The following is a 17,574-nucleotide window of genomic DNA, read 5'->3' on the forward strand; positions in this document are numbered from 1 at the left end:
ATGCATCTTTATTAGCATTATTATTGATCAAATGCTCCATCAGAGTGTCCAAGTGCCCTACAAAAGCAGCATTTAGTTCAACACAGGTATATTGTTTCTATAGTAACTGCATTAAAAATTCAACCCATGAATAAATCATCATGCATCTCCATATTGATTTTATGTAACACACAGTTTCCCGTACGAGGTGTAAGAGCGACGCGAGCCGGTCTGTGGGCTCGAGGGTTTCGCCGTGGATCTGAGATGGTGTGGGAGCTTCAGAAGGAGCGGATAAAGTGTGAACTTACGCCCACTTTCTCTCCGCCGCAGATCTCCTACGCACAGAATCACTGCATGTCATGTGCGAGCGGGTGGGCGTCACATTATAGAGCTATTCAAACTCCAAAACACACAATAGCTGACAAAAAACACTTAATAACCTCTCTTATTGTTCCTCTCTGTCAAGCTCTGAAAGAAGGTCATGTTCATCTGTTTAACATCATCACAGATGGACACTCTACTGTAAAATAAAATCTGTTACATTTACGGTAAAAGCCAGAAATATACCGTAAAAATACAGTAGCAACATTTTAGGTTTTACAGACTTAACTTAAATTTACAGTAAAAAAAAAAAAAATTGCATTATCTGATATAGGGCCCTATCTTGCACCCAGCGCAATTGACTTTGTACACTGACGCATGTATCATTCCTATTTTGCACCCGCGCAAAGCGCGCTTTTCCCTCCACAGAAGCACGTCGCTAAACTAGGGAATGAACTTGCGCTCCCTGGGCGGTTCAGCGCAAAAAAGGAGGCGTGTTCCGGCGCAAACGTTCCTTCATGCTATTTTGCAGGTTTAGAAAACAATTGCGCCACTAACCAGGAAAAAATAGTTTAAAGTCAGTGGCGCGTTGCGCATGTTATTCATATGCTATTTTAAGGGCGCATGCTTGGCCATAATCAATGTAGCGTGTGCACAACGCGCATACACTTTGATTCTCTCATCTACACAGAAGCAGCAGTTTTCATTTTTGCAAATCATACATTATTATGATAGATAGATAGATAGATAGATAGATAGATAGATAGATAGATAGATAGATAGATAGATAGATATAAAGATAGATAGATAGATAGACAATTTATTATAAAAGCATACATCTAGCTTACACATTTACCCAAATTATCATACTCCTTTTTAACCGAAGTTAATTTGGGTGGGTTTCTCCATCCCCAACGTCCCTGACGAGAGCGTTGCTCTCCTTGGCTGTGAACCGCTCCTGGCGCGCGTCTGGCAAATCCGCCGTTATAATAGGAATCCGCTTTAGAACAAAGCGCGTCTGCTCTTAAAGGGAATGTGAGATGACGCTCTGATTGGTTTATTTCACGTTACGCCCAAACCACACCTATGAATAATGAAGCTACTTCAGACCAACCCATTTTAGATTTGCGCCTGGCGCAAGAGTCATTTATCCCGCTGGGAAACTAGCAACAGCGCCAAGACCCGCCCACAAAGTTACTTGCGCTTTGAGCTTTGACACTTGCGTTTCAGATCGTTAAAATAGGGCCCATAATGTTGATTTACCAACCTATTGAAGTACTAATATCTGTTTTGTACCATTTTAATACACTGACAATGACTGATCACAGTGATGATGAGAGTCACATGATCAAAGCTCATCACAAACACCTTTTCCACATTAAAGTTAAGCACAGTGTCATTCACACACACACTAAACACCATCATGGTAACACGTAAAAATGTAAAAATGCAATAAACATTCATTTAACAACATTAAATGTAACATAGAACCCTAATGTACATAACTGATTAGAAAAAACTAAGAAAAACTATGAAGAAACATAGTTATTTCAACAAAAGTACATCAAATGAGAAGTGTCACGCAGGGAATTGTGGGAATGTCAATTACAGTGACTTGTTCTTTTTCACTTCCAAAAACTGTAAATTATTTTAATTAATAAAATTCTATTTTTTTTTTTTTTTTTTTTTTTTAATTAACTGTAAAACGGTATTTTACTGTAAATATTAATTTAAATTTTATTTTACATTAATTTTACATTAAATGTACAAAATCTATATTTTTCACCGTTTATAGTAAAGAAACTTTCTGTTAACCACTGTACACTGTGTAGACCTTTTACTGTTAAAAACAGTGTATGTTTGTGATTGCCACTCACCCGCTAGAGCCTTGATGCGCGAGCGCTCGAATAGCCGGGCCGAGCTGTTCTCATTGTCCCACTCGTCCTCCCAGCGGTTGTTCACGCTGTCCGGGTATTGTTGCTGGATGTCCATGTGCTCGAATTCTGCGGCTACTGTCGTCATCCTGACCTCTGACCTTTCGGCTTTTCACCGTTCACACTTCCTCATGGGCGGCTTCCTCTGAAGCCCTGCTGAAACAGACAGAGGGGTCAGAGGTCATTATAGTGGGATATTTAAGATACATCACGGACATCATAATAATATTTGCTCCACTGATTGTAGATCAGCTGGATTCTGTGTAATGGATTTAAATATGGCAATAATGAGGTTAAACTGAACTAAGAATTCAATGAAAATATTGAATTAGTCAAAGAGAAACATTTGCAACCCATTTTACTTCTGCAGCATATATATATATGTATATATTTGTGTGTATATATATGAAAACATAATACATATTGTCATTAATATGTTATAATTTTTTACTCTTTTTTTTTCTGGTTGAATATCTAATAAAAAGACACACACACACACACACACAAATAGAAACACATTTTTTTTAGATATTCAAACAGAAAAAGAAAGGGAAATAAGGAGGGAAAAATATCACATTTCATAATTAAGATTGTGAAAATTTATTTTTTTAATTATACAGATTTTTTCAGTTTTATTTTTTTATTTTACGTGCACTGATAAAAAAAAAAAGGTTGCAATAAGACCAGGAAAGTGTATCATGAAAGTAAATAAAATATTGACTTCAAGTTGACGTTAGTAAAAGCAAATTAAAACATGTATTACATAAAGCAATATACACAAAAGTAAAACAACTGTGTTTTCCAGAGTGTTTGTTATCAGTGACTCTGGGAAAGAGTGTCTGAGGCTTTAATTGTTCATCGGCTCTGCTGACCTTTGCAAAGAGACAGCACTTATTTATTTCCCATCAACCCCTCCTCTCCTCTCTCCATCATCCATCACCTTGACCCTGATGCACATCTCTGAGCTTTGAGGACTGACTGCCACCTATTGGACAACCCTGAGATCTGCCCCTGTAATGCCTTACCCACAATCCCCGGACCAGCACGATCATGTGGCGTTCCTCACCCGTGAGATAATGGACACTGGCAGAACTATAATGACACAAGTTTCCTCGCCAAGAGTTTCTGCTTTCCTAATTAAAATCTGCAGTCTGTCCTCAAACACATCTCAGCGTGCCGTGATGACAGGGGCGTAGTTTGTGGGGGGGATGAGGGGAGATAACCCCCCCAATATTTAAATTATGCATTACAACCCCCCCAATATTTATACCATGATCACAATATCAGGAGGCATATCCAAACTTCAACCCCCCCAATGTTCAAACTAGGGGTGTCGCAATATACCGGTGTTGACGATAATCGTGATATTCAAAGCGTGAAATATCGACATCGTGTTAATTTAGAGTGTGACAATATACCGGTATTGGCGATAACCACAATGTTTAAAATGAATAGGACTCTTATGATAACATGACACGTAAATACTACAGCGCCAGTACCTGGTTGACCTCTCAGATGTCAGTATTGCACCCGTGGACACCTATCAAATAAGAAGACGACGCAGCGCTCGTCCGCGCGCGCAGCTATAGTGAAACACTCTGTCCACACCCGAACAAAGTAAGCAAGCTAGTATTAAGAACAGAGTTCTTCGACTTCAAAGAAAACAGCACCTTAAAGGTGGTCGCACACCGGACGAGAAGCGCAGCGCCACGTCTTTAAAATTAAAACACATTCTGTATGAGTGTAGCCTACACACACCGGCGGCCGCGGCGCCCAGCAACGGCTCAGGACCTTGTTCAAAATCCTGCCGCGACACAGAGCGTCATTTACATCGTTTTATATTAAATTTACATTATATTTGTCTCAAATCATCGATTTCACCCTGTGCTGCAATATACATTTAATTTTACATTAATTTACAGAAATCAGCTGCTTGAATGAAAATTGCTGATGTTTATCGGATTTACAGGTGATTTTTCTCAATGCATTCAGTTAACGGATGCTCTGAGGTAAAGTGTTCAGATCACAGACTCAGCAACTATTGTATTTAATTGTACAGTATAATCATAACATAGTACAGACATTATCTCAATTCCATAATGTCCTTAAACATAATGATATTGCAGGCCATAAACTGAGAAAGTGCGCGTCGAGTGTGCGATACCTCGAGTTGTCATGGACGCGACGCGCCTATTATTTTACTAGTCATGGAATGGGAAACGTGACATTAACAGGGGGTTTCTGTGTTCATATATTTAATAAAGGGTGATTATTAAAATTAAGAACCCTGTTTTCTTTACTCATCTTATTTTTGTATTTGTATTTGCACTTGATTTTTTTAAATTCAAATCTGCTATCTGCATGACTTTATTGGCGCTGGTGCAACAATAGGTTTAAGAGCTTTTCAGTTCTTCAGGAAACCTTCAGACAGTGTTTTGCTTCAGTTTGAAACCAGATAACTTCACATGCTTGTCTTCCTTCACAAAAATTTGCCATAGATTGAGTACGCAAGAAGTAAAAATGCATGTGCCTTGTGTTTATCAGTATCCCTATGTTTGTTAGATAAAAAAGAAAAACTATATAAACAAAGTAAAAATGTATTTTTGAAAAAAAAAAAGAAATTCTATAGATATTGCGATATATCGATATCGTGAATTCTTTTGGCCACAATAACCGTGGTGTGAAAAATCTAACATCGTGACAGCCCTAGTTCAAACCAAATCTACGCCCTTGCGTGATGACATCATCAGCCAATACTGTGTGTACGAACGGCCCTAAAATGACTTTCCAGCTCTGGAGTGATGTTAGTGTCAGGGATCACAGACGATACAGACAGGATGGCAAGTGAAATATAACTTTATTTGCAGAAGTACGGATCCGGAGAGAGAGAATGGGTGAGTATATAAATGGCAGATAATCAGAAAGCAACTTAACTTAAAGAATAACAATGTCTCTGTTTGTAGATGGCAGCTGGAAACGCCAAGGTGGAAGACTGAAGACGGATGATAGCAGCAAGGCTTCGGATAAAGGTAAGGTTCTCAGGTGAGTAGCGAGAGTGAGTCTGTGAGACATGCATCAACGAGACCAGACGAGGAGTAAAGGGAGAGTGCTGAATATATATGGCTAGTTAACGAGGTAGTGCAGGTGATGATGATGATGATGGCTGAGTGCAGGTGTGCAAGTGTGCCAAGGAGGATGATGGAGAGTGTAGTGCACACACACAGGTGAAGGCAGATGAACGTGACAGTTAGCTTGTTGATCTCGAGTACGATATTACAAGGTTTTTCAATGAATCACAAATTTTCTGGGGATTTTTTTTTGGAGTGGATCCAAATGCCTACTTTATAATAAATCTAATTCTCTTTCTATGTAGATTTTATATTCATAAATGTTATTTTTCAAATTGTAGACCTATTTTTGAGATATTCTTACAACATTATTTACTGACAATTTCACTCTCGCCAAACAAGAAAGCTCACAGAACATGTTTTTTTACATTTTGTTTTTAATTTTTACTGTATTTAATGTGTAATTTTTATTTATTTGTGTAATTCCCTCTTCTTCTTTTGTTAGGTGACTGTCTGTTTTTACTTTGAGCTATGGCACTGCTTGTTCATGCTTTTGTTTTATTATTTACTCTCTCTATTAGTGTTATTCTTAACTATTGTGATGCTCTAATTTAGTTGTACCATAGTGTAAACTGAATGTTCAAATACAGCATTAAAAACAACAACAACAACAAATGCTGTGAAAATTATAGATAAAAAAATGAATAACTTTCATATACAAAAATAATGTAGAACTACATTATTACCTAAATGCAAACCTTTTTAAAACTCAATAAGATTGAGAGGGAAGATGTCTGGGGTTTACCTAGTAAATACTGTATCACCAATAAAGAAGTTACATATTAGGTTATTTATTTGATTTACCCACGTCGTCTCAAGATTTTTTAGAGACATGGAGAATAAATGCGTCTTTTGTAACTTAGAAGAAGAATCAATAAAACATTTATTCTTTGAATGTGTATTTTTGGATTGATATTGAATATTGAATATTTAAATTCACAAAATTAAAGATTTGACTATGTGGTAAAGATATCTTTTTGTTATATAAAAATAAGAGTTGAGAGCAAAATTTGGTGATTAACTTAATTATATATGGAAAATACCATATACACAAACAGAAATGGACTAATAATAAACATAACATTATATTATTTAAAATTTAACTCAAGCGTTACATTGAGGCCTTAAAAGATGCAAGAAATGAAAAAGCAAAACGGATGTATAGAATTTCTTAATTCATCTTTTTGTAATTTTTTGTAATTTATCCCCTGCATAAATTTTTTCTGTTGTTTCCTTTGATGCTATTATGAATCTAATAGATAATAGTTGAATGCATTGTGATATATGTATGTTGTTATTGTTCTGTTATGCAACAACAACAACAAAAAAAAGTAAAAAAAGCGAATGGCCCTAAACATCAGGGGGGTTATGATGCACACCAAGTGCACCAAACAGCACAGAAACACCCTGAAATGCAATGCTTTTCACTGTGAAACCGTTTATCGTTCTAATTGCTAGCATCAGGCTTGGTTTGCATGCGGTTGTTCTCCTGCGAGATGTTCTTCTTCAAACACCTCCCACACAAAACCTGCGCGGCGCTAACATCTCACAGGAGCGTTTCTCAAACAAACGGAGCGTTTCCAGGGCATTTCTGCAGTGAGAGTAACACCCGTGTCCCAGAAACCGCTAGTTGCAGTCGGCTAAATATAACTGTGCCACTGGGAAGGGCTTCTGGAGAGCTGAGAGATTCGGGTTCGGAGTGAGTAGCTACTCGAGCAGAATGTCAAACAATGAGCAAGATGACACAGAAATCAAGGGCAAATGCTGAACACTAGCATACGACTCGTAGGCCTACAGTTTCTGCCATAGAAAGATATAGTGGGCTGTCAAAAAATTAATCGCGATTAATCGCATCCAAAATAAAAGTTTGTGTTTAAATAATATATGTGAGTGTACTGTGTATAATTAAATTTGTATCTAGAAATACACACACATGCATGTATATATTTAAGAAAAATGTGTTATTTATATATATAAAAAATTATATTTATATATAATATAAATTATATATAAATATATACAGTATATGTATGCAAATATTTCTTAAATATATACATGCATGTGTGTGTATTTATATATACAAAATAATTATACACAGTACACACACATATATTATTTAAACACAAACTTTTATTTTGGATGCGATTAATCGCGATTAATTTTTTGACAGCCGTGTAGCTTGAAGTGAGGATAATGGATGACTATGTGATTCGATTCATAAGCTTGCAATTCGATTCGAATCTTGATTCAAAATCTAAATATCAGGAAGGGCATGTTCATTTTGCTCAAGGAAAGAAATCTCTCAACTAATGCTGTAAACATACAGGGAAACCTGGTATTATTATTATTAAAGGTTAAAATTAACAACTTACATAATGTCTATATCTTTCAACATTCCTTCTGATGTTCATTCATGTTTATTTAGTGCCGTAACTAGTAGTAAAGAGGAAGACAGATCCGCTGGAAATGAGCTATAGATCTATTTATCTATTTTTCCTCCATTGTGTGAAATGCTGAGGACTTTTATCAAGCTATCGCCTCCCAAAAAGACAATAATGGTCTGTAAGTGACGTCTTTGCCATTCAAATGTATTCAAAACAATATGTATCACATTAACATAGCGCTTATGAAAGTATTGTGGTAGTACCGTGGTGTATTGGTATCAGATGGTAATACTAATACTATACTACTTTGATATTGAATTATGTACCATGGCATTTAAAAAACAATTGGTACCATATCCAAAATATCATACTATTTCCTTTATATAGCATTTATATAGGCTTTTAAATTATAAAGAATGACATAATGATAATGTCCAAAAGATGGTATTTCTATTTTATATTAGCATAGATGTGCTATAAAATGTATATAAGGTACTTCAAAGAATACTAGGTACATGTCTAAAATAAAGTACCCTAATTTTTTTTTAAGTGTGCATGTCCAAGTATATTAATTGTATTCATACACCATATTAATGACACCGTAGTGTTTTTCCGTAGTATATTTTTATGGTAATACCATGGAACTTGTAAGGTAAAATATACATTTATACAAAACACACACTGACTTCTAAATGCACATTATATTAAGGAGTGACTCAAACTTGTGTGTCTCAAGTAAACGCAGTGAAGTAAAGACGGTAAAGACAGCATGTGACGCAGCAGGAGACGTTCTCGTGTCAATATGTCAGCTGGACTGATGGGTTTGTCTGGCTCAAAGAGTATTGATTTCCCAGCATCCCTCAGACACAGTTAGTGAAGCGAGCCGCTGTCCTCTTCAGTAAAAGCCTCGGCATGCATTACCATCCTCTCTGACTTTACTAAACCCAAAAGCCCACGCAACCTGTCTCTGCAACTTTATATTGATATAAAAAGTTCATCTTGCAAAAAATTACTGTGGTTTTAGAATAAAGATACACCATGGAAAGATATACCACAGTATCTTCATTTTTATTCCTATTTATTTTTCTTTCCACATGATGCTACTGTAGTCCTAGACCTATGTTTTTGAGATATGTACTATATTAAAACCCTGAATCCATACAATGGTATTTGTGTATCCTAATCGTTTAGTGACATGGTATACACACACACAAACAAACATACACTCTCACACACACACACACTCTCTCTCACATACACACACACACACACACACACTGTATACTGTACTGTGTATTGTGATATTACACCGTGTCCTAACTACGATAAAATGTTCTTTTCCATGTTAATCAGAGTGTTTGTCCTAACCAGCCGCGACGATTCTATTTTAGAAACGGTTTCTATTTTTCTGCGACGTCGCGCTGGAACAACAAACACAAAGTGTGTCAATGATAATCTCAGGTAGCCTACTGTTTATGTGCTTTATTTAATGTTAAAAGCGAGTAATGTGACTCTGAATATCATTTAGTGCTCCAGCTTTGAAGCTGTAAAAGCAACAGTGGATAATTCACCTCAGATCTTGAAATTAAACAAATGGAAACAAGAACGTTCAAACTGTGAACAAACAAGTGTATTATTTGACTAATACTGTTATAGTAACTCAGTATGTATTTTTAATAATGTTTAAATGGTGTAATATTTGTGAATTTGATTGTGTACTTAACCATTTTCTTGCGATTGCCGTCAAGATTACTCTCTGCTGTGCGTTTGCCGCGAGACTCCGCCCACACGCTGTTCTGATTGGTTGTGGGTTTTGATTGATTTTGACGCATCTCGTAGTCGCGTCGCTACTGAGTCACGACAGGAAAATTGCTTGTCGCTGGAATCTTATCGCATCGCAGTTTTACACAATTGTAAATGCCATACCCAAAAGCATGGTGCTACTAGTAAAGAGTATTCTTTCACACTATTCTGTGACATTCTCTCTCCCTTCTCCTTCTCTTGGTGACTTATCTATTAGAGATCATAAATGCAACAACAAATATATCAGAAGTGTTTTTATTGATAGACTTCATCCAAATAGAATTAAACGTTACTATATTTTCAAAGATTTTAGCCCGGAGGTGGTGAAGGAATTGAGAATGAATTATCTTACCTTTCCAAGTCTTCCTAAAATGAAAGAAGTTAATTTTAAAATTATAAATGACATACCCATCTAAAGAATTCTTAAAATCTAAATTTGATATTGAAGAAAACTCTTGTCAGTTTTGTGATACGAATATTGAAACCACTGAACATATTTTTTATCATTGTAATCACTCAAAATTGTTTTGGTCTCAATTGTACAGTAAAATATCATGCATTATAACATGTGTAAACCCCCTTGAATACAAACAAATTAAGTTTGGTGTAGCCTACTTAAGAAAGATTGTTCACAGTACTTCTTGGTTAATAATCTTTTTGAATTTGCTAAATATTTCATTCATAAATGCAGATTTTTGAATAATTTTTTATTTTTATTTTTTTTCTATTGTCTTTCTTGATTGTATATTTGATTTGAGACTTTGTAAATATGTCTGCCTTTGAAAATTGTAAGTTAATATTGTTTGTTAAATACCTTTTTTGTCTGTAAATTTGAATTCAATTAAAAAAAAAAATAAAAAAAAAAATAAAAATCTTATCGCATCGCGTCCTGTGATCGCGTCTGGTCAGGACATGGTGTTACTAAATAAATTGCATCAGTATATATATATATTTTTGTCCTTTGATATTGTTTTATCCTTTCTAAGCCTTGGTACCAGCAGTCTGTGACTCAAGGTCGACATCATCCTGAGGATTCGAGCATGATCTTGTCTGAAAGACAATCCAGGTGACAGTTAAGACCAGGGCTTCTCTGAGCGAGTGTGTGTGTGTGTGTGTGTCAGCATCGCTCTTATACTGCTGAGGTCAAAGCTGCCACTAGCATGTGTGCTAGTTCTCTGCAGAGCTGTTTTTAGCATCGCTGGCACACACCCAGAGGCTGCTGGGACTGCATTAAAGGGATATAGTTCACCCAAAAATGAACATTAGCCCATGATTTACTCACCCTTAAGTCATCCTAGGTGTACATGACATTCTTCTTTCAGACGAACACAATCAGAGTTATATTAAAAAATGTCTTGGCTCTTCCAAGCTGTATAATGGCAGTGAATTGCTGTTTCTGTTTTGAAGTCCATAAAAGTGCATCTATCCATCATAAAAGTGCATCTGTCCATCATAAAAGTGCATCTATCCATCATAAAAGTGCATCTATCCATCATAAAAGTGCATCTATCCATCATAAAAGTGCATCCATCATAAAAGTGCATCTATCCATACATATTTGAGGGAGAGTAAATCATGGGCTAATTTTCATTTTTGGGTGAACTATCCCTTTAAAGCACACAAGATCCGGCCTCTAGGAATTAAGATCATCTAAATGACAACAGCCTATGCTTTTCTGAGTATTGCATCGTTAGCTCTGCAAAATGCTAAAGGCTAACTCTATTTAAGCCAATTGTGCATTGAATTTTCCATTTCAGTTTAGATGTTCCCTCAGAAGGCATTTCACTTTTAGAACAATATCAAGTCATCATAATCATTATCTTTCCTCTCTTCCTCTGAACGGCCATTACAGGCAATTTCTCCCTCCATTTCTCTCTGCAGATTCAATTAGCTGGTAAACAACAGAATGAGGATCTTTTAGCAAATTGCTGACATTAATCTGCACAAACTGCTGAGCCAATGAGATCAAACGGTTGGTTTAGCCACACCCTGATTGGTTGTAACAGGTCACCTGACTTAATCTGAGCAAGTCATGCTAAAATCACAGAAGGTTTGGGGTCTAGAAAATGTTTTAATGTTTTTGAAAGAAGTATTTTCTGCATTTATTTGATCAAAAATACAGTAAAAATTGTGAAATATTTTAACAATTTAAAACAGCTGTTTTCTATGTGAATATATAGTAAAATGTAATTTAATTCTGTGATCAAAGCTGAATTTTCATCCTTCAGAAATCATTATAATATGATGTTTTGATGCTCAAGAAACATTTATGATTATTATGTTTGTGAAAACCATGATACACTTTATTTTTCAGGATTCTTTGGTGAATAGAAAGTTCAAGAGAACAGAATGTATTTGATATAGAATAATTTGTAACATTATAAATGTCTTTACTGTCAATTGAATGTGTCCTTGCTAAATAAAAGTATTAATTTTAATTTAAAAAAAAATCAAGTAGTCAAACATCATAATTCGATTTGCACATATCTAAAAAGCTACTGAACTCATTTATTTATTTAAAGCGCTAAATATTAAAAGGTTGAAAGGTTTTATCTCACTAACAATGATTTTATTATCTATCTATGCATATGATATTCTGGCAATAACAGGGAAACTGTAGTTAAAGCTTAAAATGATTCAAACGTGGCCTTGTGATTTTGTTAGATGTGTAATTCTATCAAGATCTCTTACATAAAGCAAACGTTGGCATTTTTCTGAGCATCTCAAGGTCATTTCATGATCGAATTTTATTCGGCACACCTTGCACTTGCTTCTAAGCTAAACAGATTCCTATTAATGGATTAGTTTTGTACACATATTTAGAAAAGCTTTAAAAGCCCGGATCGATCTGGTGTTGAAACCGAAGCGGATGCATGAGTGCGGATCAGCAGTGAACTCATTAGGACTCAATCATGCCTCCATTTACCCGCTCAGTGTTTCCGCCACACTCTCATCGGTGGGAAATGAATGCTGGGATTCGCACAACACACACAAATGCCCTGTGTTGCACTTTCATTAGTTTGTGCCCCCTTTCTCCACGTGAGGTGGAAACAGTCTTTGAGAAACACAGTAAAGCGGCCATTATGAATCCGGAAACTTCATCTCTGGCCAAAGCATTTCATGCAAACTGTTCTCAGACCCCTGCTCGGCCACCCGAGAGATACAGCGCGATCACGGGCAGTGAATGCAGGCCTTCGACGTGTTATGACAGCCTTGTGTTTTGGCATCCCGACTCGAGCCAAGAATCATGGTGGGAGAAGCATAAAAGCTTGTGCTGAAGGCATTCTCATCCCATCGGATGCAACACGCTTGGAGAGTGAGAGACGCGCTGAGACTCGTGAAGCCGAGGCATGAGACTCCTCCAGCAGGGGGCGCTGGTGCATGAAAACAAATACTGGCCTCACACTAATCAGTGTTTTCAGAGATGCAACAGAAGACCGGATCTCCAGGGATTTACAGTAAACGCTGTGTGTGTGACCCAGATGTCAACTATAAAAGCTTTAAACGCATCAGTGTGTGTGTATTGTCAGTGAAGTGAAGCTCACAAAGAAATGGCCTGGTCACATTTACACCCCAAATCAAAAGAAATGTTGCATATTTTTTGGACCTTAACCTTTAAGATTTTTTTGGGGGGATTATGAGATTATTTTTTATTTAACTGTAGAATAAAGTGCAAAACTAACAACAAACAAAATATAAATGTCATGTTGTCATAAATGTCATAAGCAAATGTTATGTTTTTTTAGTTGAACCTCCTCCACAGTTGGTTGAGCACTTGCTTTTCAATTTTGGTTTATTTTTATTCCCATTTACGTAAAAAATAAATCAAAATAATAATAAATAATAATAATAATAAATAAATGAAATAAAATTCAATAAAATTCTTACTTCAATAATACAATATAATTTTTTATATAAAATAAATGAATATAAAATAAAATAAATTAAAATAAAATTCTTACTACAGTAATACAATATATGCAAATTTTATATAGTACACAAAGTATACATCGTTTGTAGTACTTTATGTAATTTATATTAATTGTATTATACTGTATATATATATATAGGCTTTCACTCTTAAAATACTTTTTTCTCAAAGACTGTTAAATATATATATACAGTATACACTCGCCTAAAGGATTATTAGGAACACCATACTAATACTGTGTTTGACCCCCTTTCACCTTCAGAACTGCCTTAATTCTACGTGGCATTGATTCAACAAGGTGCTGAAAGCATTCTTTAGAAATGTTGGCCCATATTGATAGGATAGCATCTTGCAGTTGATGGAGATTTGTGGGATGCACATCCAGGGCACGAAGCTCCCGTTCCACCACATCCCAAAGATGCTCTATTGGGTTGAGATCTGGTGACTGTGGGGGCCATTTTAGTACAGTGAACTCATTGTCATGTTCAAGAAACCAATTTGAAATGATTCGAGCTTTGTGACATGGTGCATTATCCTGCTGGAAGTAGCCATCAGAGGATGGGTACATGGTGGTCATAAAGGGATGGACATGGTCAGAAACAATGCTCAGGTAGGCCGTGGCATTTAAACGATGCCCAATTGGCACTAAGGGGCCTAAAGTGTGCCAAGAAAACATCCCCCACACCATTACACCACCACCACCAGCCTGCACAGTGGTAACAAGGCATGATGGATCCATGTTCTCATTCTGTTTACGCCAAATTCTGACTCTACCATCTGAATGTCTCAACAGAAATCGAGACTCATCAGACCAGGCAACATTTTTCCAGTCTTCAACTGTCCAATTTTGGTGAGCTCGTGCAAATTGTAGCCTCTTTTTCCTATTTGTAGTGGAGATGAGTGGTACCCGGTGGGGTCATCTGCTGTTGTAGCCCATCCGCCTCAAGGTTGTGCGTGTTGTGGCTCCACAAATGCTTTGCTGCATACCTCGGTTGTAACGAGTGGTTATTTCAGTCAAAGTTGCTCTTCTATCAGCTTGAATCAGTCGGCCCATTCTCCTCTGACCTCTAGCATCAACAAGGCATTTTCACCCACAGGACTGCCGCATACTGGATGTTTTTCCCTTTTCACACCATTCTTTGTAAACCCTAGAAATGGTTGTGTGTGAAAATCCCAGTAACTGAGCAGATTGTGAAATACTCAGACCGGCCCGTCTGGCACCAACAACCATGCCACGCTCAAAATTGCTTAAATCACCTTTCTTTCCCATTCTGACATTCAGTTTGGAGTTCAGGAGATTGTCTTGACCAGGACCACACCCCTAAATGCATTGAAGCAACTGCCATGTGATTGGTTGATTAGATAATTGCATTAATGAGAAATTGAACAGGTGTTCCTAATAATCCTTTAGGTGAGTGTATATATATATATATAACATAAAATTAATATAAATTACATTAAGTACTACAAACGATGTACAATACTTTGTGTACTATGTATAATTTGCATTAGTCAGTATTTTTTGTGGCGCAGGGGAAATGTGTTTAATTGTGTTTAAAATAATGCAATGCTCAATCAAATTTACCAATGCAAAATAATAATAATGCACGATGCAATTCGTCCAAATGTTGTTTAAATGTTCTTAATGCAAAATAACAAACTAATAATGCAAAATATAAATGCTGTTTTTGGGCTGAAGTATGAGCCAGACGTGTCTCCTTTCTTCTCTCCGCACATTTCTAAGCGCTGATGTGTGAATCACCATGGCAAACCTCGAGAGAAAGAGCCTCATTGTGTGAAAGCCATCAAACTGTGTGTCTCGCTGTCACATAAAGCTGTCCGGACCGTGTTCGTGTGTTTCTCTGGTTGAGATAAAGGACACGGGTCTCCAGAAACACAAGTGTGAATATTTCAAATACACATTATTTACTATATGAGAAGGGAAATGCTTTCATACTTTCACAGTCTTATTGGTCCTACAGATAATTTATATTTTACAGTTTCTGCCGTCGTATTTTGTCCATAAAACATAAACTTGGTACAATGTCCATAAATCCACGATAACACATCATTGTTCGTTTCCACCAAAATACCTTATTTACCACAGTGAGATGACTGTAAATGAATCGAATGAATGTAAATGAATTGAATGAAGGCTGTAAATGAATCGAATAAAGACTGTAAATGAATCAAAAGAATCAAATAAAGACTGTAAATGAATCAAATAAAGACTGTAAATGAATCAAATAAAGACTGTAAATGAATCAAATGACTAAATGAATCAAATGTCTGTAAGTGAATCAAATGAAGACTGTAAATGAATCATCAGTTCAAACAGAGTAAGAGTCGTTTCAAAACATGTCTTTGATTATAGTGGTGGTTTACCACACATTTACCACAGTTTTACTAAAGAAACTATTATATTTCGACAGAAACTACTATCCAGTATTATCCAACAGCAACATCAAAATCTTCCCATGCTTTTTTCCACACACTATTTTGCACATTATAGAATAAAAGTACTGTGGCGGTACAGATGGTGATACTATGGTACTTTAAAATACACCTTGGTAATTGTAAGATCACCAGAGTACATGTCCAAATACCATAGTACTTACACACACAAATGTGTATGTATATGAACAACAATTAGATTTTTTAATTTTATGAAGAGAATATGAGTATGAGCAATAGTAACAGTGATGATTGGCTTTTTTAAACAGCACTAATGATTATAGTAACTACTGTGGTATTCTGGCAGAAGCGGTGGTTACCATGGTGATGTGTGTACGGGAGCCAGTCAGGGATTGTGCGTGGGACAGAACTGATGATCCGGTTCACAATGGGTTGCCTAGGTTACGCTGACATTACTCTGATGGAAGAAGAGTGGGACGAATCTTTCATTCTGTTGAACCCCTTCACCTCAGTGCAGCCCACGCACACACACACACACACACACACACGCACGCACGCACGCGCACGCACGCACACACACACACGCACACACACACACACACACACACTCACACACACACACACTCACACTCACACACACACACATGCTTATACACACACACTCACACACACACACACACACACACACACACGCACACACACACACACACACACACACACACACTCACACTCACACACACACACACTCACACTCACACACACACACACATGCTTATACACACACACTCACACACACACACTCACACTCTCACACACACACTCACTCACACTCTCTCACACACACACACACACACACAAACACACACACTCACTCACACACACACTCACTCACACACTGAAAAACACCACACCCACTCACTCGCCATCTGAAAAACACCCACATACACACACACACACTCTGGCCATCTGAAAAACACCCACACACACACATGCTGCAGTTTCTCACAGCAGAATCAGAAGCTCGAACACATGAAGCTGAAGTATCTGTCCCTCTGGTTCGCGTTCGTGTGTGTGCGTTTTTTATTTTTATTTTAAAATGTTTTATTTTGTTTTATTTTTTATATATATATATATATATATATAAAAAGTTACATTTCATTGATTTTCAACATTGATGTATTTATATCTATATAATATTATTTACAAAATTAAAAAAAAATATATATATATTAATATATATGAATCCATATATATATATATTAGTGCTTTCAAATTGATTAATATATACAATTCTATTTTTATTATAATATTTTTATTGCTATGTAATATTGATATATATTTTGCATTATTGTATGTAATATTATTACTTTATATATATATATATATATATATATATATATATATATATTTAATATATTAAATAAAATGATATATATATAATATAAATATACAGTATATACTGTATATATCATTTTTTATTTAATATATATAATATTTTACTTTAATATTATAATTTTAATTATTAATATGTTTAATCTAAAATGGAAAGAACTACAAAAGTAATACTGTAAACATAAATGTATACAACTTAAATGATTAAATTATATGACAAAAACCTTAAAAAAACAGCAAACTGAAAACATAGCGCTTTATACAATAGAAATCGTTTCTATAAAAAT

The 17,574-nt window shown here is 36.0% G+C and overlaps 1 protein-coding gene across 2 annotated transcripts in view; it reads right to left on the minus strand.

Annotated features, from left to right (window-relative positions):
- sptbn1 (spectrin, beta, non-erythrocytic 1) overlaps window positions 1-17,574 on the minus strand; it is a 112,514-nt gene that overhangs the window by 75,522 nt on the left and 19,418 nt on the right. Inside the window, exon 2 of one of the 2 annotated variants that reach the window (XM_084101735.1) lies at window positions 2,178-2,390. In XM_084101735.1, the coding sequence (XP_083957861.1) occupies window positions 2,178-2,322 (145 nt within the window). In that variant the 5' untranslated portion in view covers window positions 2,323-2,390. The remainder of the gene's footprint in view (window positions 1-2,177; window positions 2,391-17,574) is intronic. The other variant, XM_084101736.1, reaches the window with a different exon arrangement.

The sequence above is a fragment of the Abramis brama genome (assembly GCF_963993115.1).
Source record: "Abramis brama genome assembly, chromosome: 23".
In the NCBI taxonomy this organism is placed as follows: Eukaryota; Metazoa; Chordata; class Actinopteri; order Cypriniformes; family Leuciscidae; genus Abramis; species Abramis brama.